Here is an 18,535-nt window from a genome sequence, read left to right as displayed (position 1 = left end):
AAGATTATGTTTTCCTAAACAATTGAATTTTCAAACCTTATTTCAAATCTGTCAAGCTTATTTGATTATCGCTCCAGTACGATCCAAGCCACTCAAATATCCTCAACGTTTAATTAATTTTCAGCTGCATTCTACTTTCAGCACATAAAAAAATGCTGCGGACACTTACAGTGCATAGTAAATTTGGGATTCCCGAGATGGAAGCATTTTACGGAGGGGAGAAGAAAATCAACAGTATTGTAAACTCAAAGGTTAAATTGTTTTTCTCTTTTCTGGGATTATCCTGGGGAAAGAGAGGTGTACCAGCTAGGGCTTTAGAGGCATTTTAAAGGTATTTGGTATGCTGAGCCTTCTAAAACATGTAGTATTACAAGTGTCAAGTAGATTCAAACCCAACTCAGGTAAGGGTCCCTGGAACTTCTGTAAAAAGGCATTCAGAGAAAACAGAGCTCTTCTATGGAAATACAAAGAGCAACAGCAGCAGCATTCCCCAGAGTATGAATAAAAGCCATTAGAAATAAGGAATTAAGACGAGCCGCCATCTGTTAGCCTTCAGAGCTTTGCGCAGGATAAATGTCCTGAGCTACAACCCCAAATCAATAACGTGTGTGCCGTCCTCTCCGCTGCGGCTGGCGAACGAGCACGCTGCCAAGAGAATGACTTTGCTTAAAATAGGAAGGAGTTTGCTGGCTGTGTATTTTTGCCACAGGCAAATCTGGAAGTCAGTGCTCCTCTTCTGTCTCCAACTGAGTAGTGATTATTCAACGCTGCCCCACGGCTGTGCAGGTTAAAAATTAGGAGGAAGGTTTTTTTACTCGTCTGAGTGTTGGGTTAGAATCACTGAATGAGGCTTGTTTGGATGTCCTGGATGTCTTGCAGTACTTGCTGGTGTCACCTGGGTTTTGTACCAACACTACGTGTATGTAGGAAGGTCTCAAATGCCTCTGTCAAGCACTCTGAGATGAGTTTTCATGGGGCTGCTCTCATAATTTCATGCAACCATGGTTGTTCTAGGTTTCCACCATGAAGAGGAACAAAGTGTTCTGGACTCTGGTGTCCTTTTCGTTACTTATTTCTCTTTGGAGGAGGTAACTAAGTCAGTACCTGGAAGACTAGTCTTGGTGGTGATCTACTGACCGAAAGTGCTTTTGTTTGGACTTGTCCCTCAGTAAATTGTCTCAGATACGTTGATCCAGACTGAGGAGTTCAAGACTGCCCCCAAAGCCAGTTCTGCTGCTTTTTACTGTGTCTGGTAGTTGATGGCACTGCCAACCATGGAGTCACACCCCTGCCACCTTACTACATAGCAGCGTGTTGGGTAGGATTTCCTTATTTTTTTTATCCTATATTACTCATGTGTTATAGTGCAAAAAGTTTTCCGACTCTTCTTGTTAGTAATTAATAGATACTTTAATTTGTGATTCATGTAGATTCAGTCAACATCTGTGTTGGGGAGTAATTTTTCATTGAAAGTTCAGTACTAGGGACTCAGCTCTTAGGTCCCCTTAGTTTGGTGGGCGCTGAAAGAACTGCTTGTGATTCAGATTACCTTAAAAACATTTACAGCTTATTTTTCTTCTGTGTATATGTAATTATGAAGATGGAAAACGATGGTAATCTTTTTAATCCCTTTAATGGTGACTGTGAGAAGGAGGGGGGCAGGAAGCAGCGAACATTGCAAAACAAGGCCCGTGCTTTGGAAATAGTATTGTCAGTGTCTTCACGAAAAAGATGTTATTATGACAATTTGCTGTCAAGTGCAGCAGACATCTGTCAGAGACAAAACGCCTGGCTTCAATTACTTTTGAAGATGTTGTAAATACCCAGTTTGGAGGAATGGGACAAAATGATCTGTGCATGCAAATGCGGCTTGTCACTTCTTTAAAACAGAAGTCTTCAAAACATTGATCTGTGTTTTTAGACACAGCATGAGAGTCAGTCACAAACGTCCTTCATTTTCTAGGCAAGATATTGGCATCTTATGTGAGATAATAGTTTTCGTTTGACTTTATTCTGGTGCTTCAGTGATGCATTTGTAGTTTCAGTCGAGATGCAGCAGCCGAAATCGGGGTTGGTGCACCCACCCTGGGACTGTCCACGGGGGCTGAGAGGGGAAGGTTCATTTCCCACGAAATCTCCTAGAGAATGGGGAAAAAATGCTGAGGAGAAACTCCCTGACAGTAAACTGCCTTGAGGAGGTAATAATTACATTGCAAGCCAAGGACAATTCAATTTTGGCTGTATTGCAAATTCAGGATCATAGAAACAAAGGACGCAGGGCACAGGGGTGTGAGGCTTCTTGCCACAGCTATTATTTCTAATAACCTATATAATAATGTTGGAAACGACGGGTGAGTTGGAAGGTACAGAAGCTTTCCTTTAGGACTGTAAGTATAATTTGATTTGTGAATGTGAAGAAATACCAACAGCTACAGCAGAAAAGAATCCCACAAGCTGTTCAAACAGCGACAGCAGGTATAGGTTTCCCCCGTAGGCTGGCACAAGAGCAGCACTGCTGGGCAGTGAGAGTCCTCCTGCTCATCCTTGAGCAACCAAAACTACCCTGGCTTAAAGTTTAGTGATTCTTCCAAAGTAGATGCTGCTGTTGTTGATTTTGGGAGCAAATGTCCTTTTGAAGATGAATAACCCTGAGTGAACGCATGTAAAATGGGTGAAGGGTTTTTACGTACCTGCTAATTTCTCTCTCCTCTCATCATGACAGCGACAATTTAATTTCTTCTAAAATTGCCCAATGACTGCAAAATGAGGTGCAGTAGGAGGGCTATCTCTGACCATGAACCCCGGTCAGGAAAAGACAGGGATTGACAAAACCAAGGGAAAATAATACTCCAGAGTACCTGAGCAGCCTATTGAACACAAACAGAGCCTGGATCAAAATAGGGTGAGCAGCTGCATCCTTTTCTGATCACTTCGCGTGCCCCACGTGTGTTCCCTGCAGGCGAATCAGAGTTTTGGTGTCCACAGCCCACCTCAGCCTTTAGCACTGTTATTATCCTTTCCTCACGAGAGGAATAAAATGCATCCCTTAGCGCTTGGTCTTTAGTCTCTTGCTTTAGTGTAGTCTCTTGCTCATAACCAAAAAGACCAGTTCATTTGCTTTCTGTGTCTATGAAAATGGGAGCCATTTTCATATGTGTAGTAGCTATTAGCATATAAGGAGATGTCTGGAAGCAAAAAAAAAAATTAGTACAAAACCCTTTCAGGAGTGTATTTACCAGGTCTGTGTTGTGAGTGGCAGAGCTTTAAAACTGTAGCTATAACATTTTCACCCTCTCCGAGATTAACAATTGCATATGATTTTAATGCTTTTGTAGCTTTAGCACAGCAGACAAGTCATCTGCAGCACCTGCAGAGCAAATCTAGTCTCTCTTCCCAAGAGCTGCATTGTAGAAGCTGCTTTCCAGGCCAGACATGAGCATAATTGATGTGAGCATGAGTGACTGTTGCTCTCTATCTCCCTTTCTCCTTTTTCTCTAGTATTCTTCAGGCTAAGCAAAACATGCAGGAAATAGCTTCAGGACAACTAGCCTTGTCTTACCAATTACATTTGTAATAGGGTAAGGATTGAGTTTCTGGAGAACTAAATACACCTTTTCGGAACTTATTTTCTGCCACTTCTGTTGCAGTGGGAACTGCATATGAAAAGAACAGTTTATCCTCCAAGTAACACCTGTTAATCTGACAGAAAAGAGGAATGGTATTTTGACTGCATATGAAAAGAACAGTTTATCCTCCAAATAACACCTGTTAATCTGACAGAAAAGAGAAATGGTATTTTGATGCCTCAGGTTGCGCCAGGGGAGGTTCAGATTGGAAATTAGGAAAAATTTTTACATGGAAAGGGTTCTGAAGCCTTGGAATGGGCTGCCCAGGGAAGGGGTTGAGGCCCCATCCCTGGAAGTATTTAAAGGACGGGTTGACATAGTGAGGCCCCATCCCTGGAAGTATTTAAAGGACTGGTTGACATAGTGTTGGAGACATGGTGTAGTGATGGTTTTTATCGGAGTTAGGTTGATGGTTGGACTAGATGATCTGAAAGATCCCTCCCAACCTAGACAATTCTGTGATTCTATGATTGAAAAAAAATCAGGTTTATTGGCATTTGCTGTTAAAACTCAATTTCCTAAAGCTAGGAGTGTGTTTTGCCTTGTTATGTGATATGTTGTAGGGTGGCCTGGATCTTCCTGTGGATCATGGACTGCAGTTTTGCAAAGGGGGCCTATGAAATAGGTGTAAATAGTTTTGCAGAAACACTTTTTAACACCCATATCACCATAAATAACTTCCAGGAGCAATGGGGGCTGCAGGTGAATAAAATGCCATTAGTTAAATCTCTATTCCATATCCAGCTTTATTCCATCACCTCATCACATACAGACAGGGGTTTTTTGACTCATCAGTGTTGGAGGCGTTAGGCGGTGTGGTGCTGATCACCCTTCAGCTGTTTGCTTCGTGGGGTAAATTGTAGCAGAGCTGGAACCTTTTCTGCAATTAAGTGCTTTATGTGCTGATCACCCTTCAGCTGTTTGCTTCGTAAATTGTAGCAGAGCTGGAATCTTTTCTGCAATTAAGTGCTTTACCAGTTTCTCTCAAAATATACTTAAAGGGTTAGAAAGCCCTGGTCACCTTGTCTCTGGCCCAGGAGTGATCAAGGCATTCACTCAGGATGAACGAGATGGGGCTTTGATTCCCATCGTAGCAGGGGTGTGTTGGAATGCAGATCTTTCCCTTTCAGGGCAACTTCTCAATAGTATGTCCAGTGCAGGTGGAGAAATTGCTCCTTGTTACATGGAATTAGAGGAATTCCACAGGATGATGAGGGTAACCAGACTTGTAGGAAACAACTTACTAGGAAAGGCTGAGTGAGCTGCTAGTGCCTAGTCTGCAATGGACATAGTTCCTGGCCAAAGTAGGAGGTGGTCAAGAAGAAAAGTGGAATGAAGTCCTTCACATGTAGTGCAGGTAGGAAGAAGAGGAATGAGTTTTAAACTTTGTTGAGAGACTTCAGCATTAGATACCGGAATATATTGTTTTTGTAGCTGTAGCAGTTGTTGTTCTTTAGAGTAGATGCTGTGGATGTTTTGAAGTCTTCATTATTGACAGGTTTTAAGAAGCTGTTGGAGAACAACTTCTCAGGGAAAGTCTGGGTTTACTTGATCCTGCTTTGTTAGGCACAGAGTGAGTCATTTCTTGATGAGATGGAGCCGTATTTGCTGTGATTTCTTCTACCATAAATAATGAATACATCTGAGCTCAAGTGCTGAATGTTCTCTTTCGTATACTCTGTATATTTTCACAAAACTGTAGAAAACGGAATGTAATTTTTCTTGTCTCTTGCTGTGCTGCAACATTTACAAAGATTTCCTTTGAGTATTCTGCTCCTGTTTGTCTTCCTAGCATGTGTTTTCCCACTTGAAGCCATTTGCAGCTTAGTTGTTTTCCTCTGAGCTCTCCCTTTAGAGCCGAGGCTCCATTTTCCTTTGAGTGCAAGTACCCCCATGGAAGTAACCTCTAAAACATTGATTTTTTTTTTTTTTTTTTTTTTTTTTTTTTTTTGTATGCAAATCTTTAAATAATACAGGCAGATTTTTGGAGGAAAGCATGAATCTGTTTAGTGTTGTTATGGAGAGAATGGGGGTCTATTTTTATTGACCTGGAGGGTATCCAAGCATTCAATACTGCCTTATACGCTTGAGCATGTTTTCAAATCTTCTTCTTCTATCAGTCTTATCATCAGCAATGTTAGCCTGAATTTGTGATATCTTCTAACAGGTCAATAAATGCTCTCTCTGGACTGTTTTATAAAGGCATTAGTTCAGTACAGGTTGGGTTTTTTTGGTACTGAAGTGATGGACAGACCTGTAAGATCTCTTCTTACCGGACTCAAATATAAAGTGGCCGGATTGCCACTCCTAGCTGTTTGGAAGGGTACTGGCCCATCATAAATCTCTGATGTTAATTGTATAGTTCTATGATGTGATGTAGTTGGAGTTTGTTTTGTCAACAAGTCGATTTTTCCCATTATCTGCTCTATTGCTGTGTTGAAGATGTAGGCATTTGTCATTGAAATTTTCCTTGTTTACTTAATATCCTAAGTTTTCAATAGTAAGATTTATAATTTGTTCAGAGCTCGTATGTTATTTCCCTGTTTCTCATGCATGTGGTCTCTGATAGATGTCTTCTGCTACCCTCCCTTGGATTGCATAGACATAATTATCTGTAAAAAAAATAAAATAACAATGCTGCGAGGCGTTCTCCCCCAATTTGGAAGTGTAATGGTGCAACCACAGTAAAATTTTTCCAGATGTCTGGGAGTATTATATTCTTTCATCAGTTTATTCCTTATTTGGTTGGTATAATGAACTTGCATTTTATACTTAGGCCCAGACATCATATAATTCCTTTTCAGTTGTTTCTGTTTGTACTTCTTATACTGTGGACCCATATGTTTGCAGTGAAAAAGAGTGCTTCTCAAGGAAAAAAACCAAAATATATTATTGAGAACATGAATAATCATATTTTTCTGCACTTAATTGGCCAGTTCTGTCTTGTTATAATTTAATACATTCAGCTGAAGTTATTTAGGTTTTTTTTAAACAAATAATGAAGGCTTCCAAACTCTCTAATTCCACTGCAGCATAGCATATGTTTAAGCTAATAAAAGCAAATTCTGCTTTAATTGTGCTCACAAATTAAGTTCACCAGTCCCTTCATGCTTGGCCCCAGACGAAATACTGGGTTTTGCTCTCAAGTCCTCTGCAAGGTCTTCAGACCCCCCTCTCCTTTAGTGGGTGGGTCAGCTCTGGGTGCAGAAGCAGCCACCAAATCGTGCATCCAGAAAGTGTTTAGGGCTCGTGATTACCCCAAAGGCACATGCCAGGACTTGTTCTTCAGATTTCAGGATTGCAAAAACCGGATGTGTTTAGTTTGGATTTTTAAGCTCCCCATAAAATGGAGAATAACTTTTTTTGCAGTTAGGTGATCCAAAGTAAAAAGCGAAACCCTGAGCGAAAGGAAAAGCGTGATTTATTTTGGGCTATATTTACCTCTCTGCAGGGGACTCCTTCCAACAGCCCTGTTCCTCCTTGCTTTGCACCTGAGCAATGTTCCTGAAATCAGAGCAATGCATTGGGGATCTCAGTGCAATACTAGGAGCATACAGCTGTGTTTCCTCCAGGAAATGGACCACGATAAAGCAACTTGTGAGCAAACTGTTCTTGTAAATAGCCTTGGTAGAGCTCTACCAGCTCAGTGCTAGGCTTGCTCTAATATGGCATGTAGATGCATTGCTAATTAGTCTACTGGTGACAGGTGGTTTTAATTAAAGCAGGTGCAGCACTGCTTTCTTGCCTCTGGAACATACACTGTGTCTGTGTGTTTCATTTAGCATCACTTGGGAATATTGATGCACATCAAGTTTTTATGGAAAATAGAGAGACCAAGGTATTGCAGAATCACAGACTGGTTGAGTTTGGCAGGGACCTCTAGAAGTCATCTGGTGCAACCTCCCTGTTCAAGCAGGGCCACCTACAGCTGGTTGTCCCAGGACCATATCCAGAATGCTTTTGGGTATCTCCCAGGAGGGAGACTCCACCTCGTTGCTGGGCAGCCCGTAAGGTAGTGGACATACGGCTTCAGGGTCAGGGTACTTGCAGGAGACTTGGAGACCTAACTCCTTCATCCTTCCCCAGGCTGAATTAAATCTCAGTCCTGGGGACCCTGAGCTGGTGTGTTCTTTATTGCTGCACTGCAGTCTTATCTTAACCTGCAGGTCCAGCTTGGCCTGGGAGACTTTTGCTGAGGGAGATCCTACCAAACAAGAGGAAAAGTTGCCTTTTTGGCAAAAGAGAACAAACAAGCTTGGGTGTAAAACTTGTGAGGAAGTCTTCAATAATTCCAAAAGTCCTTCAGTGCTGTTTTGTTGCTGACCCCATACCCTTTGCAGCTTTCTGCTCTGCATTTTTTATGTCTGTGTGTGGCTTCAGTCAATCTGTTATCTGTTGCTGGTTAGAGCTGATCTTTTCTGCACTACTTATTTATTTATTTCTGGGGGAATGGAAGCAGACCAGGAAGAACTCTTCAGTCATACATACGACTGAGCACATTTGCAGCACGGATTAATTGCAGTCAATCCTGAATTGATTCTTGGTTGATTACCAGCTTTATGAGTGGTTCTCAAGATGTTTACCACAAGTGGTCTCCCATCATCACAAAATACGTCTTGGCTGCTAGAAGAAGAGTAGATTTCCATTATATGTGCTGCTTGGTGGTGATCGCTTGTTCAGCCCCAGATGAGGATATCAAATTATCTCTGGAAGATAGATGAGAGAAATGCAGCTAGATTTATTACCTGTATAGAGGGGTCCATTAATCGAGGTTTCTCTTGTATTGCAGTGTTCCCACATTCCAGAGCCTTCCTGAGGAGATACTTAGTAAGCTTGCAGATGTCCTTGAAGAGGTAAGTGCTTCTAATTTTGAGAGCTAATGAGTCCAGAGTCTGCGAGCCTTCTGGTGGCAATATCCAGAACAAAAAGAACAGCAAAAGAACAGCTTCACAATTTTACTCCCAGTTATGGTTGACTGTTCTAGTGCATTGAGATGACAAGAGGAGCTATGTGAAAAATTAATCTAGTTTTGAACAGGATTGATGTACTTTTGATTGGATTTATATCCAATCGGGGAGAGAAATAGTAATTTCCTTAGGTGTGCAGAAGGGAATCCTTCTTCTCCACTGCCTGGTTCAGTGGTGGAGAAGGGAGAATGTGAAAAGATCATCTTCTTTCAAATTTTTTTGGGATGCTTATGTTAGAGGGGAGTATCATGCCTTTAAGGAGGTGTCATGGAAAAGCTGTTCCTGTAAGAGTTACAGCAGAGAGGGGTGATGTAATACATGTTGAGATATTTGATGGTCTGGGGAGTTGTGCTTCACCTACCTGGCTATAACTAGTATCTCATTAGTGTCAGCTTTTAATGAGTCTTTATTAAAATAATAAAAAAAAACCAAACAAAAAAACCCCCACCAAAAACCAAATACAAAAACCACCAACAAAAGAAAAACTCCAACAACAAAAACCAACCCAAATAATGCTCAAAACCCGCCTACTTACACAAAAAATATACCTCATGCTCCAAAGCAAATCAAAACCCCCAACCTTGCCCTGTAAATGAATGTGTAAAATGAATGTAAAAAATTTGAGTTGCATCGCAGGCTGTTTATTCACATCGTGCTCTGCTCTGGTCCTGCAGAATTGCATGTGGTTAAATATTACAGAAACTGTTAATAAAACATTTCAGAATGTAGCCCTGTATGATTTTAACTGCAGGAATTCTCTATGTACAACAGTATTTTATTTCATTCCTCATTGGTTTTTCTCATACGTGCCTTGCCATCATGAGCAAGCATAATAACTAGATTTATAGAAAAATGTTCATGTGTGCCACCTCTGCCATCGATTTTAAAAACACAGTGCTGCTGACATAAGTTGATTATTTTTTTCCATAGCATTGATAGGACATTGTTATTTCTTTGCCTTTTTATTTAGTATACGGATAAATTCTGTAATCTGAACAAATCAGCTCTTTGTCATACAGAATAATTGCATATTCATAGATAAGCTTTATTTCCTTTACTGCCGGAGAAGTGTTTTGATTTAGAGAAAAGAGGCTTATTAACTCGATATGCTAGGAATTAAATTTCCCTATCTCAAAACTGCACGCCTAACCAGAAACAGATAGTTCATTTGCTTGGATCCTGTGACCAGCATTACGCTCCTTATCAAGAGGTAAGGAAAAGAATAAGTGTCCCTGGAAAAGTTCTATTGATTTTAAAGTTTCAAAGCATGGGAAAAAAACCCCAAACATAACAAACATCAATGAAGAAATGAGGCACAGGAGCACCACCTGTGGGGATAACGCTGTACCCGTGGGATGGAGAGGCTGGTCACCCCAGTCTGTACTGGGATGTTGCTCCCAGCTTCCTACTTGGAACCACTCTTGTTATTCCACCAGCTTTGTCTTTGATTTAAACAAATCTGTGTTTTACATAAACTAAAAAAATCTCTCTACGATGATATTACGCATTTTGTACTTAACATTATCTAACCTATTGAAACTAAGCGATAATTTTTTTTTATCCTCTCTGTTACTGTAACAAGGATTGGATAAAAGTGACTGATCTGGCACAGTTTGAGGCAGGGAGGAAAAAAAAGAAATTTCCATCTTAATGTCAAGATTTCATACAGTTTTTCTTTTGATACAGTGCTGTGAATAATGCAACACTTCTGTCCTACATTCTTTAAATTATTTCTAAAAACTGTTAACTGAAATCCAGGAGCAAGAAAAAAGGCACGTTTAATTGCGTGTTATCCAAATCAGACTTGGAAATGGCATTATAAAGACAGTGGAGAGGAAAAAAAGATCAGTGTTTGATAACTTAATTTCATTTCTATAATTGGTGGAAATATTACAAGTTCAGTGGATAACTCAAGAATTAACAAAACCTGAGGGTGTTTCCTCTTCTCTTGTGCAGAATCACTCCCATCAATGAAATTGCTCATAATTTATACACGTAAAAGTTGAAACAAATCTATTAAGTTCAGTTTTAGCACATTCAAACCCAAGCTATGGATATGCTGTAGTTTTGCCAAGAAATCTCCCAGGAATTAGCTTTCTAGGGCCATAATTTAACCCATTTCCAGGACCTTATTCTGGGGATGGAGGTTTCTCCAGCTGTAGATCATTCCAGTTGACACTAATGTCGGAGCAGCTTTGGGTTACATCTCTAGGCCCAGTCCCAGGATTTGGGAATAGCTACTAGACGCTGGCACAGCTTTTCCCAGCACCCAAACCTGACCCTTCTGTCTCCTCCCATTACGTTTTTAATATTTCTCAACATTACATATTACCAAGTGTCAATGTAATGTATAGCTGACTTTATTAACATCTCTCCAGCCGTTGGGTAGCTCCTGCAGTGATGTTTTCCTCATGGTAGGAAGCCCAGCATCCCCTCCATCAGAGGTTAATTTAGTTTGGCTGTAATACCATCTCTGCATTGTTTATCCTTGTGCTTGCTAAACATAGTGTGTGAGACAAGTAATATGTTTCTGCAGCTGAAGGCTTATTTTTTATTTTACTTGGGTTTTAGTAGCTTGGGGTCTTAAGGACTTAAGGTTTGTCTGTCTGTAGAAGAGTCCTCTCAAATCCTCTGCTTGCCCAAAACCTGTTGTATGCAAAGTTCCTGTGAGGATGAGAAGAAAAATTTCAATTAGTGGATGTTGAGTCAAAATAAGTGCATGGGTTTGTAGTCAGCTCAGCCTGCACTTCACAGAAACTAAACTATTGATGGGGGTAGATGTTTGGAGAAGAAAGGGTGAATGTTGCTCATACTATGCAAGGGATGAAGGACCCCGATGCATCAGTTATTCTGAGCAGGTTACAATTGTTAGCTTTATTTTTTCATAGGGTGGTGCGTATCATCCCACATGTGCCTGGGATGCAAGAGGCAGCACGTAGCACTAGAGCCTGGAAGTTTAATAGTCACATTTTTAGAACTGTCCCCGTGGTTTTCCTAATTTTTCTTCCTTGCTTGCTTTTTTATATTTTTCTTCAGTTGAAAAAGCCCTTCTTGTCCTCTCTCTGACTCTTCAATCATCATGCCCTGGCCTGCTCCTTCCTATAAAAAAAAAACCCAAACAAACCAAACCTGTTGCCCAGTGCCTCTGGCGTGTGTCTTCCAAGCTCTGCTGTCACAGCATTGAACCACTGGCAAAATAGTTTCACTGTACCATATTTTGGTAAAGAAAATCAAGATGTTTATGTTTAAATATTGGAGGATTAATGTATTTGGAAGAGATAACAGCTGCCAGGGTGCTTCTTAAACATAGCTTTGTGCCTTACCCCCTTCTGAGCGCTGCGTATCTTGGGTTTAATACCTGGACGGTATTTATTGTATAAATATCTTTGCTCTGGATGAACGCAAATCTCCTTTGGGAAACAGTAAAAATGTTGTCTTGCACATTCATGAAACATCTGAGTAATTTTAGTTTCCTGTCATGAAAAAAAGGAATTAGTTTGGAAATTGAAAGACTCACTGTAGAAGATTAATAGCCACAATTAGAAGTCTTTTTATTTTTATAAACTTATAAATGCAAAAGCCTTGCTCTTTCTTTCCCTGCATTTGAAGGCTTTGAAACAATTTATGGTTGTCTTTAATAATTACAGATTTTCGTTTTTCTTATAGTTAAAAAAGTTATCGAAATTGAAAGACTCACTGTAGAAGATTAATAGCCACAATTAGAAGTCTTTTTATTTTTATAAACTTATAAATGCAAAAGCCTTGCTCTTTCTTTCCCTGCATTTGAAGGCTTTGAAACAATTTATGGTTGTCTTTAATAATTACAGATTTTCGTTTTTCTTAGAGTTAAAAAAGTTATGTTTTTTTTTTTCTTCAGGCACCCTTAACATGTATCAGCTACACAAAAATAAGTGGATTTCTGGTATTAAACAGTTCTTTTCTAAAATATGTAGCCTTAGTATTATGGTGCTTCATTATAATGTGGGTAGTTTATAATGGAAGGGAATGAAGTATTGGTTTGTTTTTATTTTTTTTTTTTTCAAGGAAACTAAAATGCACTCAAACAGCTGTAGAATGACTTAGAGCAACTGAGGTGCTGGCCACATATATGACACTTCTGCCAACACTTAGGGTCCTGTCCCCTCTCCCGGCCCCCAAACTGGAAGGTAACAGAGACATAGCTGCCCTGATGGGAAGAACATCTTCCTCAGAATCATAGAATCTCATCTAGTTTGGAAGGGACCTTTAAGATCATCTAGTCCAACCATCAACCTAACTCTGATAAAAAAAAACAAAAGAAAACCATACAACCCCCGCCCCGTCCCTCCCCATCACCAAACCATGTCTCTAAGCACTATGTCAACCCGGCTTTTAAATACCTTCAGGGGAGGTGCCTCAACCACTTCCCTGGGCAGCCCATTCCAAGGCTTCAGAACCCTTTCCGGGTCAACATTTTCTCTACTCTCCAATCTGAACCTCCCCTGGAGCAACTTGAGGCCGTTTCCTCTTGTCCCATGGCCTGTTCCTTGAGAGAAGAGACCGACCCCCCCTGGCTACACCCTCCTTTCAGGGAGTTGGAGAGAGCGAGAAGGTCTCCCCTCAGCCTCCTTTTCTCCAGGCTGAACACCCCCAGCTCCCTCAGCCTCTCCTCAGGAGATTTGTTCTATCTCTCTTGTCTTGAGGTGCCCAAAACCGGACAACACAATCCTCGAGGTGGGGCCTCACCAGTGCTCAGGACAGGGGGACCATCACCTCCCTAGTGCCCAGGACAGGGGGACGATCACCTCCCTAGTTCTCCTCCCCACACTGTTCCTGACAGGCCAGGATGCTGGTGGCCTTCTTGGCCACCTGGGCACACTGCTGGCTCCTGTTCAGCCAACAGTCGGCCAAGGTCAGGTATCAAAGTTTTCACCTCTTTCTCCTTGCGATGGAGGAACTAGTGTCTATGAGGATTCTGAGGTACCATAAGGAACCCTCTGGGTCACAGCACTATTAATATTACACGGACAGCATGTCTGGTGTCTCGCCCAATGGTTCTCTGGAAAGTACTAACATTGCCAGGATTTTTAGTCTTTGTGGATTAACTCCATTCGTTAAATTAAACCCTTAAGGGTTGAAGGAAGACAAGTCTTTAAGAAGTGGATCAAATTGCCAGGAGTTATACCACAGTTGAGAGGATAAAAGGGAAAAATTATGGTCACAGAGGAGAAAAATCAAACAAAAACCCACCAAAATATCCAACCTCTAGTATAATTTCTCAAGATGCGACTCCTCAGGGTAGATGCATAGGTGCTGTGTCTCCCTATAGCATAGCAGAGTGCCTATAGGTGACACATTTGCCCACAATTAAGCACCTTGCTTCATCTTGGCAATTAGGAGGGGGAAAAAATCAGATGAGTGGCACATCACTGATGGAGCAATTTCCCCTGCTGTGCTCCCAGTTGAAGCTTGGCACCTTTTTTGGTGAGGTTATGTGTAAGACAGCAAGTAAGAGCCACTGGAAAACAAAAACCCACCAAAATATCCAACCTCTAGTATAATTTCTCAAGATGCGACTCCTCAGGGTAGATGCATAGGTGCTGTGTCTCCCTATAGCATAGCAGAGTGCCTATAGGTGACACATTTGCCCACAATTAAGCACCTTGCTTCATCTTGGCAATTAGGAGGGGGAAAAAATCAGATGAGTGGCACGTCACTGATGGAGCAAAGGGGTCTTTTCCCCTGCTGTGCTCCCAGTTGAAGCTTGGCACCTTTTTTGGTGAGGTTATGTGTAAGACAGCAAGTAAGAGCCACTGGAGATATGTGTGGGGAGACAGTGGGTGGACCTCCTGTCAGTGGCCTTCAGCTCTGACTGTGGGTTTGGAAGAGCTTTCCAAGAGCTCAGCGGGAGGAAATTAGTAGATCTGGCCGGAGAGTAGATGCTGAGAAAAGGGAAACAAGCAGGCAGGCAGAAGGACAGCTGAGCTTGAGAAGGTGTTTGACATCTCTGGAGCAGGAGGAAGGCTGGTCCAGGGTTTGTGTTCATGGTGTGGTCAAGGATAAGCTATTAGTGGGCATGGGCAGCCCTTGGAGACTCAGGCCTGGCATCTCCTTCTCTCTTTCTCTTTTCCTTCTTTTCTTGGGGGGAAAAAGGTAGGGATTTATTTTCCATCTTGAAGTTGGTTCACTTTCAGGTAGTGTTTTTCTTCTTTCAAGCATATCCTCTGTGTCATTTAAATATAAGGCTTATATCTTTGACAGATTTATATCTCAGATCAGTAGTTCAGGTAACAATAAGTATAATTAAGGTTGCTTGACTTCGTCTCTTTGAAACCATTTCCGGTTGCTTATCATTTTGATGACTTATCCATTTGATCTAAAATTATTCATTGCAGCTGCTGGCCTACAGGTGATTTTTCTAATTTATTTTTTTCCCCCTAGTCAAACTACTAATCCTTTTCCAGAGAAGGAGATCACTTTGCCTGTGTGTCAGGGACGGACTTGTTATCCACCAGAATATCTTTCCTGGCTCCAGTGAGTTATGTAGGGCTTTCAAGGTAGGGGAAGGGGGCAGAAAATCAGAGAGCTGGGGAAGCTGGAGAAAATAATACCTGATTAAAATGTTTTATAGTTATAAATATACAGAATGCAGCTGAATTTAGGTTTTGTTGGTGGTTTTGACCCGCATTTTCTAAATCCTGTGTACTTGATGTTCCTTTGCTCTTTGGGATTTAGCATCCTAATGCATGTAAGATGTTATATGTTTGAGTCTGAGCAGTTTGAGCAACAAAAAGCAGCAAATGCAATTTCAATTTGGTTACTAAAATATTAGAGATTCTTTTGGTGTAGATAATGTCAAATCTAAACTACGTCAAATGGATTCTTGTATATCATGTATCCAGAACTCTAGATAGTTTTGCCATTTATATATTTTTGCTATATGTAAATGTTTAATGATATATTGCAAGGATGTAATATTTATGTTTTATATGCAATATAAAAATAGGTATTTAAATATAATGATGACTTTAATTGCCCTAAAATGATGACTAATTGCCCTAAATCAAGTGTGCAAACCAATTCATTAACTAGGTTTTCCTTGCTGTAGCTGCAAAACTCCTTCCTTTCCCACTAGGTTTTCCTACGCTATTGCTGTGGCTGCAGAGTTTGGATTGGGAATGCATGAGGGCCCTGGAAGTGCCATTCCCCGTGTCTCCCTGTGGGCATTTTGGAAATTATTTCACTAGAAGGAAGCACTGAGACTTCAAAATTCGAATTTAATGCATTACGGATGTCCAAGTGCCAGGGAGTGCTTCCTCCAAACCCAGGCAGCTCTGACTTGGCCACTCTCCTGATCCCTCCGTATATATGGTCATGACAAAGGGTGCTGCCAAGCTATTTGAGCACACTCCGAGCTAAAAGAAATGTGTTAAATACCGCGGGTGGATGATGCCAAGCCTGAAGCCTGTGTTCCTGCAGCTCCCTGGCTGCACGCAGAGCACATCTTGGGAGTGTGATCTCAAAGTGCTGAAAGCACGATCACAGCGCCTGTCTGCAGCCATTTCATTAGTGCCGCTGGAGATTTATGTGATGAGGGTTGTTCTGGTTTAGTTTTACACTTTTGAAATGAAATCTTTTTCTTACCCTGACTGATGTCAGCTGAAAGAAAGTTCCAAGTAAAACGCCCTTTACAGTGCTATTTTAGGGTTGAGGCCATTCCTCCTCTCCTCTCCTCTCCTCTCCTCTCCTCTTTTTTTCCCTTCTCAATTAATGAATTGAATAAGCCACAAATGGTAAAAGAAAAACAAAATTCATCTCTGTTGCTAGTGGCGCTCCTTCGGTCGTAGCTCTTGATGAAGAGCAGCAATCTTGGAGAAAGTTCCATCGCCTCGTCCGGCTTCAAAAGCTGGCTTGGGCAAACCTGTCATGTTTTGCCAGCCTTCATGCAAAGATGCCAACCATCCTTCTTGCTCCGCATTGTGAAATTAGTATGAATTAGGAATTCTTAGGATGCCCGTGTTTAATTAACAGCGTCTGAATACAATCCTACTTTTATGCAGGATTGCGTAGCAATGGTATTTCCTGTTCCTTTTCCTGGAACAGGAAAAGTATGCAAAATTAATTAGCTTTCAATATACTTAATATTTCAATATACTTAATAATAATAATAATATTTCAATATACTTAATATTTTTTTTGCTGCTTAAATGAGACTGAGGATGACTCTTGGGTAAAGGAAACTAGGTGTAATGCAGTCCTTTGCTGGTCCATTCTGCAGGTGACAACTGTCATTATATGGAGCTTGAGAGCAGGTTCTGCCTGGACTGAAGGTGATGGGTAGCTGGTAAATATTGATCTGACTTAGAGGCACAAACTACATTTGAGTGGCAATTAGAAAGAAACAGGAAAGAGTAAACCTCTTAGCTTAGGAAAGGTTTATTTTTATTTTATTATTTATCTTTTCTGATTAAAGCTAGCGCTCTGAGGTGTATTTACCAAAGGAGCTATGGGATATACTTAGAGAAGTGCTGCCTGTGGGGGCAACAAAACAGATTCAATCACCTACAAACAAAATTTCAACTTGGTTTGTACTTACATTAATTTTTGAAATGGCATTCATGGAAACATAGCTTTGTTTTTGTGGGTGCTCCAGGAGAAAAGCTTTTTTGGGTCTTCTGGAAAAAAATCAAAAAGCAATGGACAATAAAATGCAGTTAGAAAAAATGATGTGCAAGAGTAGAATGAGGTACTCGGTTGCATTGTCCAGAGCAATGCAGTAGGATAGCATCCTCTTCTTAGGTTGCTGACAAACTTCTTCTGGCCTTTAAACCTACGGAATATGCATGTATGTTTAGTGCACTTATGCTGTCTTTTCCACCACAAATCACAGCTGTTCAAAGAATTAAAAGCAATTTCTTCCAGTGTGAGGAAACAAGGAGAGCTGACTGAATTGGAAAATAGCTCAGTCTCTTTCAGTTTTTATCAGAATGCAGATGAATTACCTAAATCTAATTTTAAAAGATATTAGGAAGAAAAAGAGAAAAATGTGATTATTTCTTTGTACACGGTGACATGGCTGTATAGTGATGCTTACTTTACAAGCTGTTCTAGCAGTAGCATTGGAAAAAAAGGTGTCACTTTGATATAAGTTTTCCTTTTGATTTTCTTTATTGTGGGCACTGACCATTTAAAGGCAATTACAAATAAGATCACGCTTAATTTATCACAACAGAGGGAAAGAATTAAATATTTCCTGGTCCCTGCAGGACTTTATTCCTTGCCAGGGCCATGGTCATCCATGTGCATATTATAATGACCGACCCAATGCTCTGTTCTGCAGCGGTAGAAATGAAGGAGGTTTCTTCACACAGCAGTTAATAGATCTGCAAAACTTATTGTTAGCGGGTGTGCAGATGGAGAAGAGCTCTGTGGATTGAAGAGGACACTCGGAGCATCCCTTGAGATTGCTAAATTGGAACCCTCAATGCTCAAGCAGAGCTTATGGGCTCAGAGCAAGACCAACAAGATCTAACAATCTCTTCATACAAGTGACAAAGAAGCTATTAAAAAAATTATTGCCTGATGAAGTAGCTTGCAAGCAAACTCAGAATTTAATCAGGTGGATGGTTCAGTCTAACTAGAACATAAGCTTTTATTTGGATTTGCGGCTGTTATTTCATTTGAAAGCAAGTTGAAGGACACCAGGGCAAGTTGTTTGTTAAAAGCTAAATTTGCAACCAAACTGAATAACCCATTTAACTCTCCCATCCTACTGAAAAAAGCATGGGATTATTTTGATGGTTTCCATGGCCACTACATCTTAGCAGAAATAAAATGCAGAAAAACTAAATGAGATTATGCTGATACAAAGCTTTCCACCCCCCACGCTCCCCCTTCTACTTGTTTGGGATCTGGCTGCCAAGGTACATCTCACCATGCTGCTTTTGTGCAGTGGGGGGTGAG

General features: G+C 40.8%; 1 protein-coding gene across 1 annotated transcript in view; it reads left to right on the top strand.

Annotated features, from left to right (window-relative positions):
- PRKG1 (protein kinase, cGMP-dependent, type I) overlaps positions 1 to 18,535 on the top strand; it is a 551,141-nt gene that overhangs the window by 364,695 nt on the left and 167,911 nt on the right. The window contains exon 5 of the mRNA XM_014966652.1: positions 8,416 to 8,479. Within this exon, the coding sequence (XP_014822138.1) occupies positions 8,416 to 8,479 (64 nt within the window). The remainder of the gene's footprint in view (positions 1 to 8,415; positions 8,480 to 18,535) is intronic.

This window comes from Calidris pugnax, unplaced genomic scaffold, assembly GCF_001431845.1.
Source record: "Calidris pugnax isolate Ruff unplaced genomic scaffold, ASM143184v1 scaffold53, whole genome shotgun sequence".
In the NCBI taxonomy this organism is placed as follows: domain Eukaryota; kingdom Metazoa; phylum Chordata; class Aves; order Charadriiformes; family Scolopacidae; genus Calidris; species Calidris pugnax.
The sequence above is the reverse complement of the archived record's forward strand: the minus strand, read 5'-3'. Positions and strand labels throughout refer to the sequence as shown.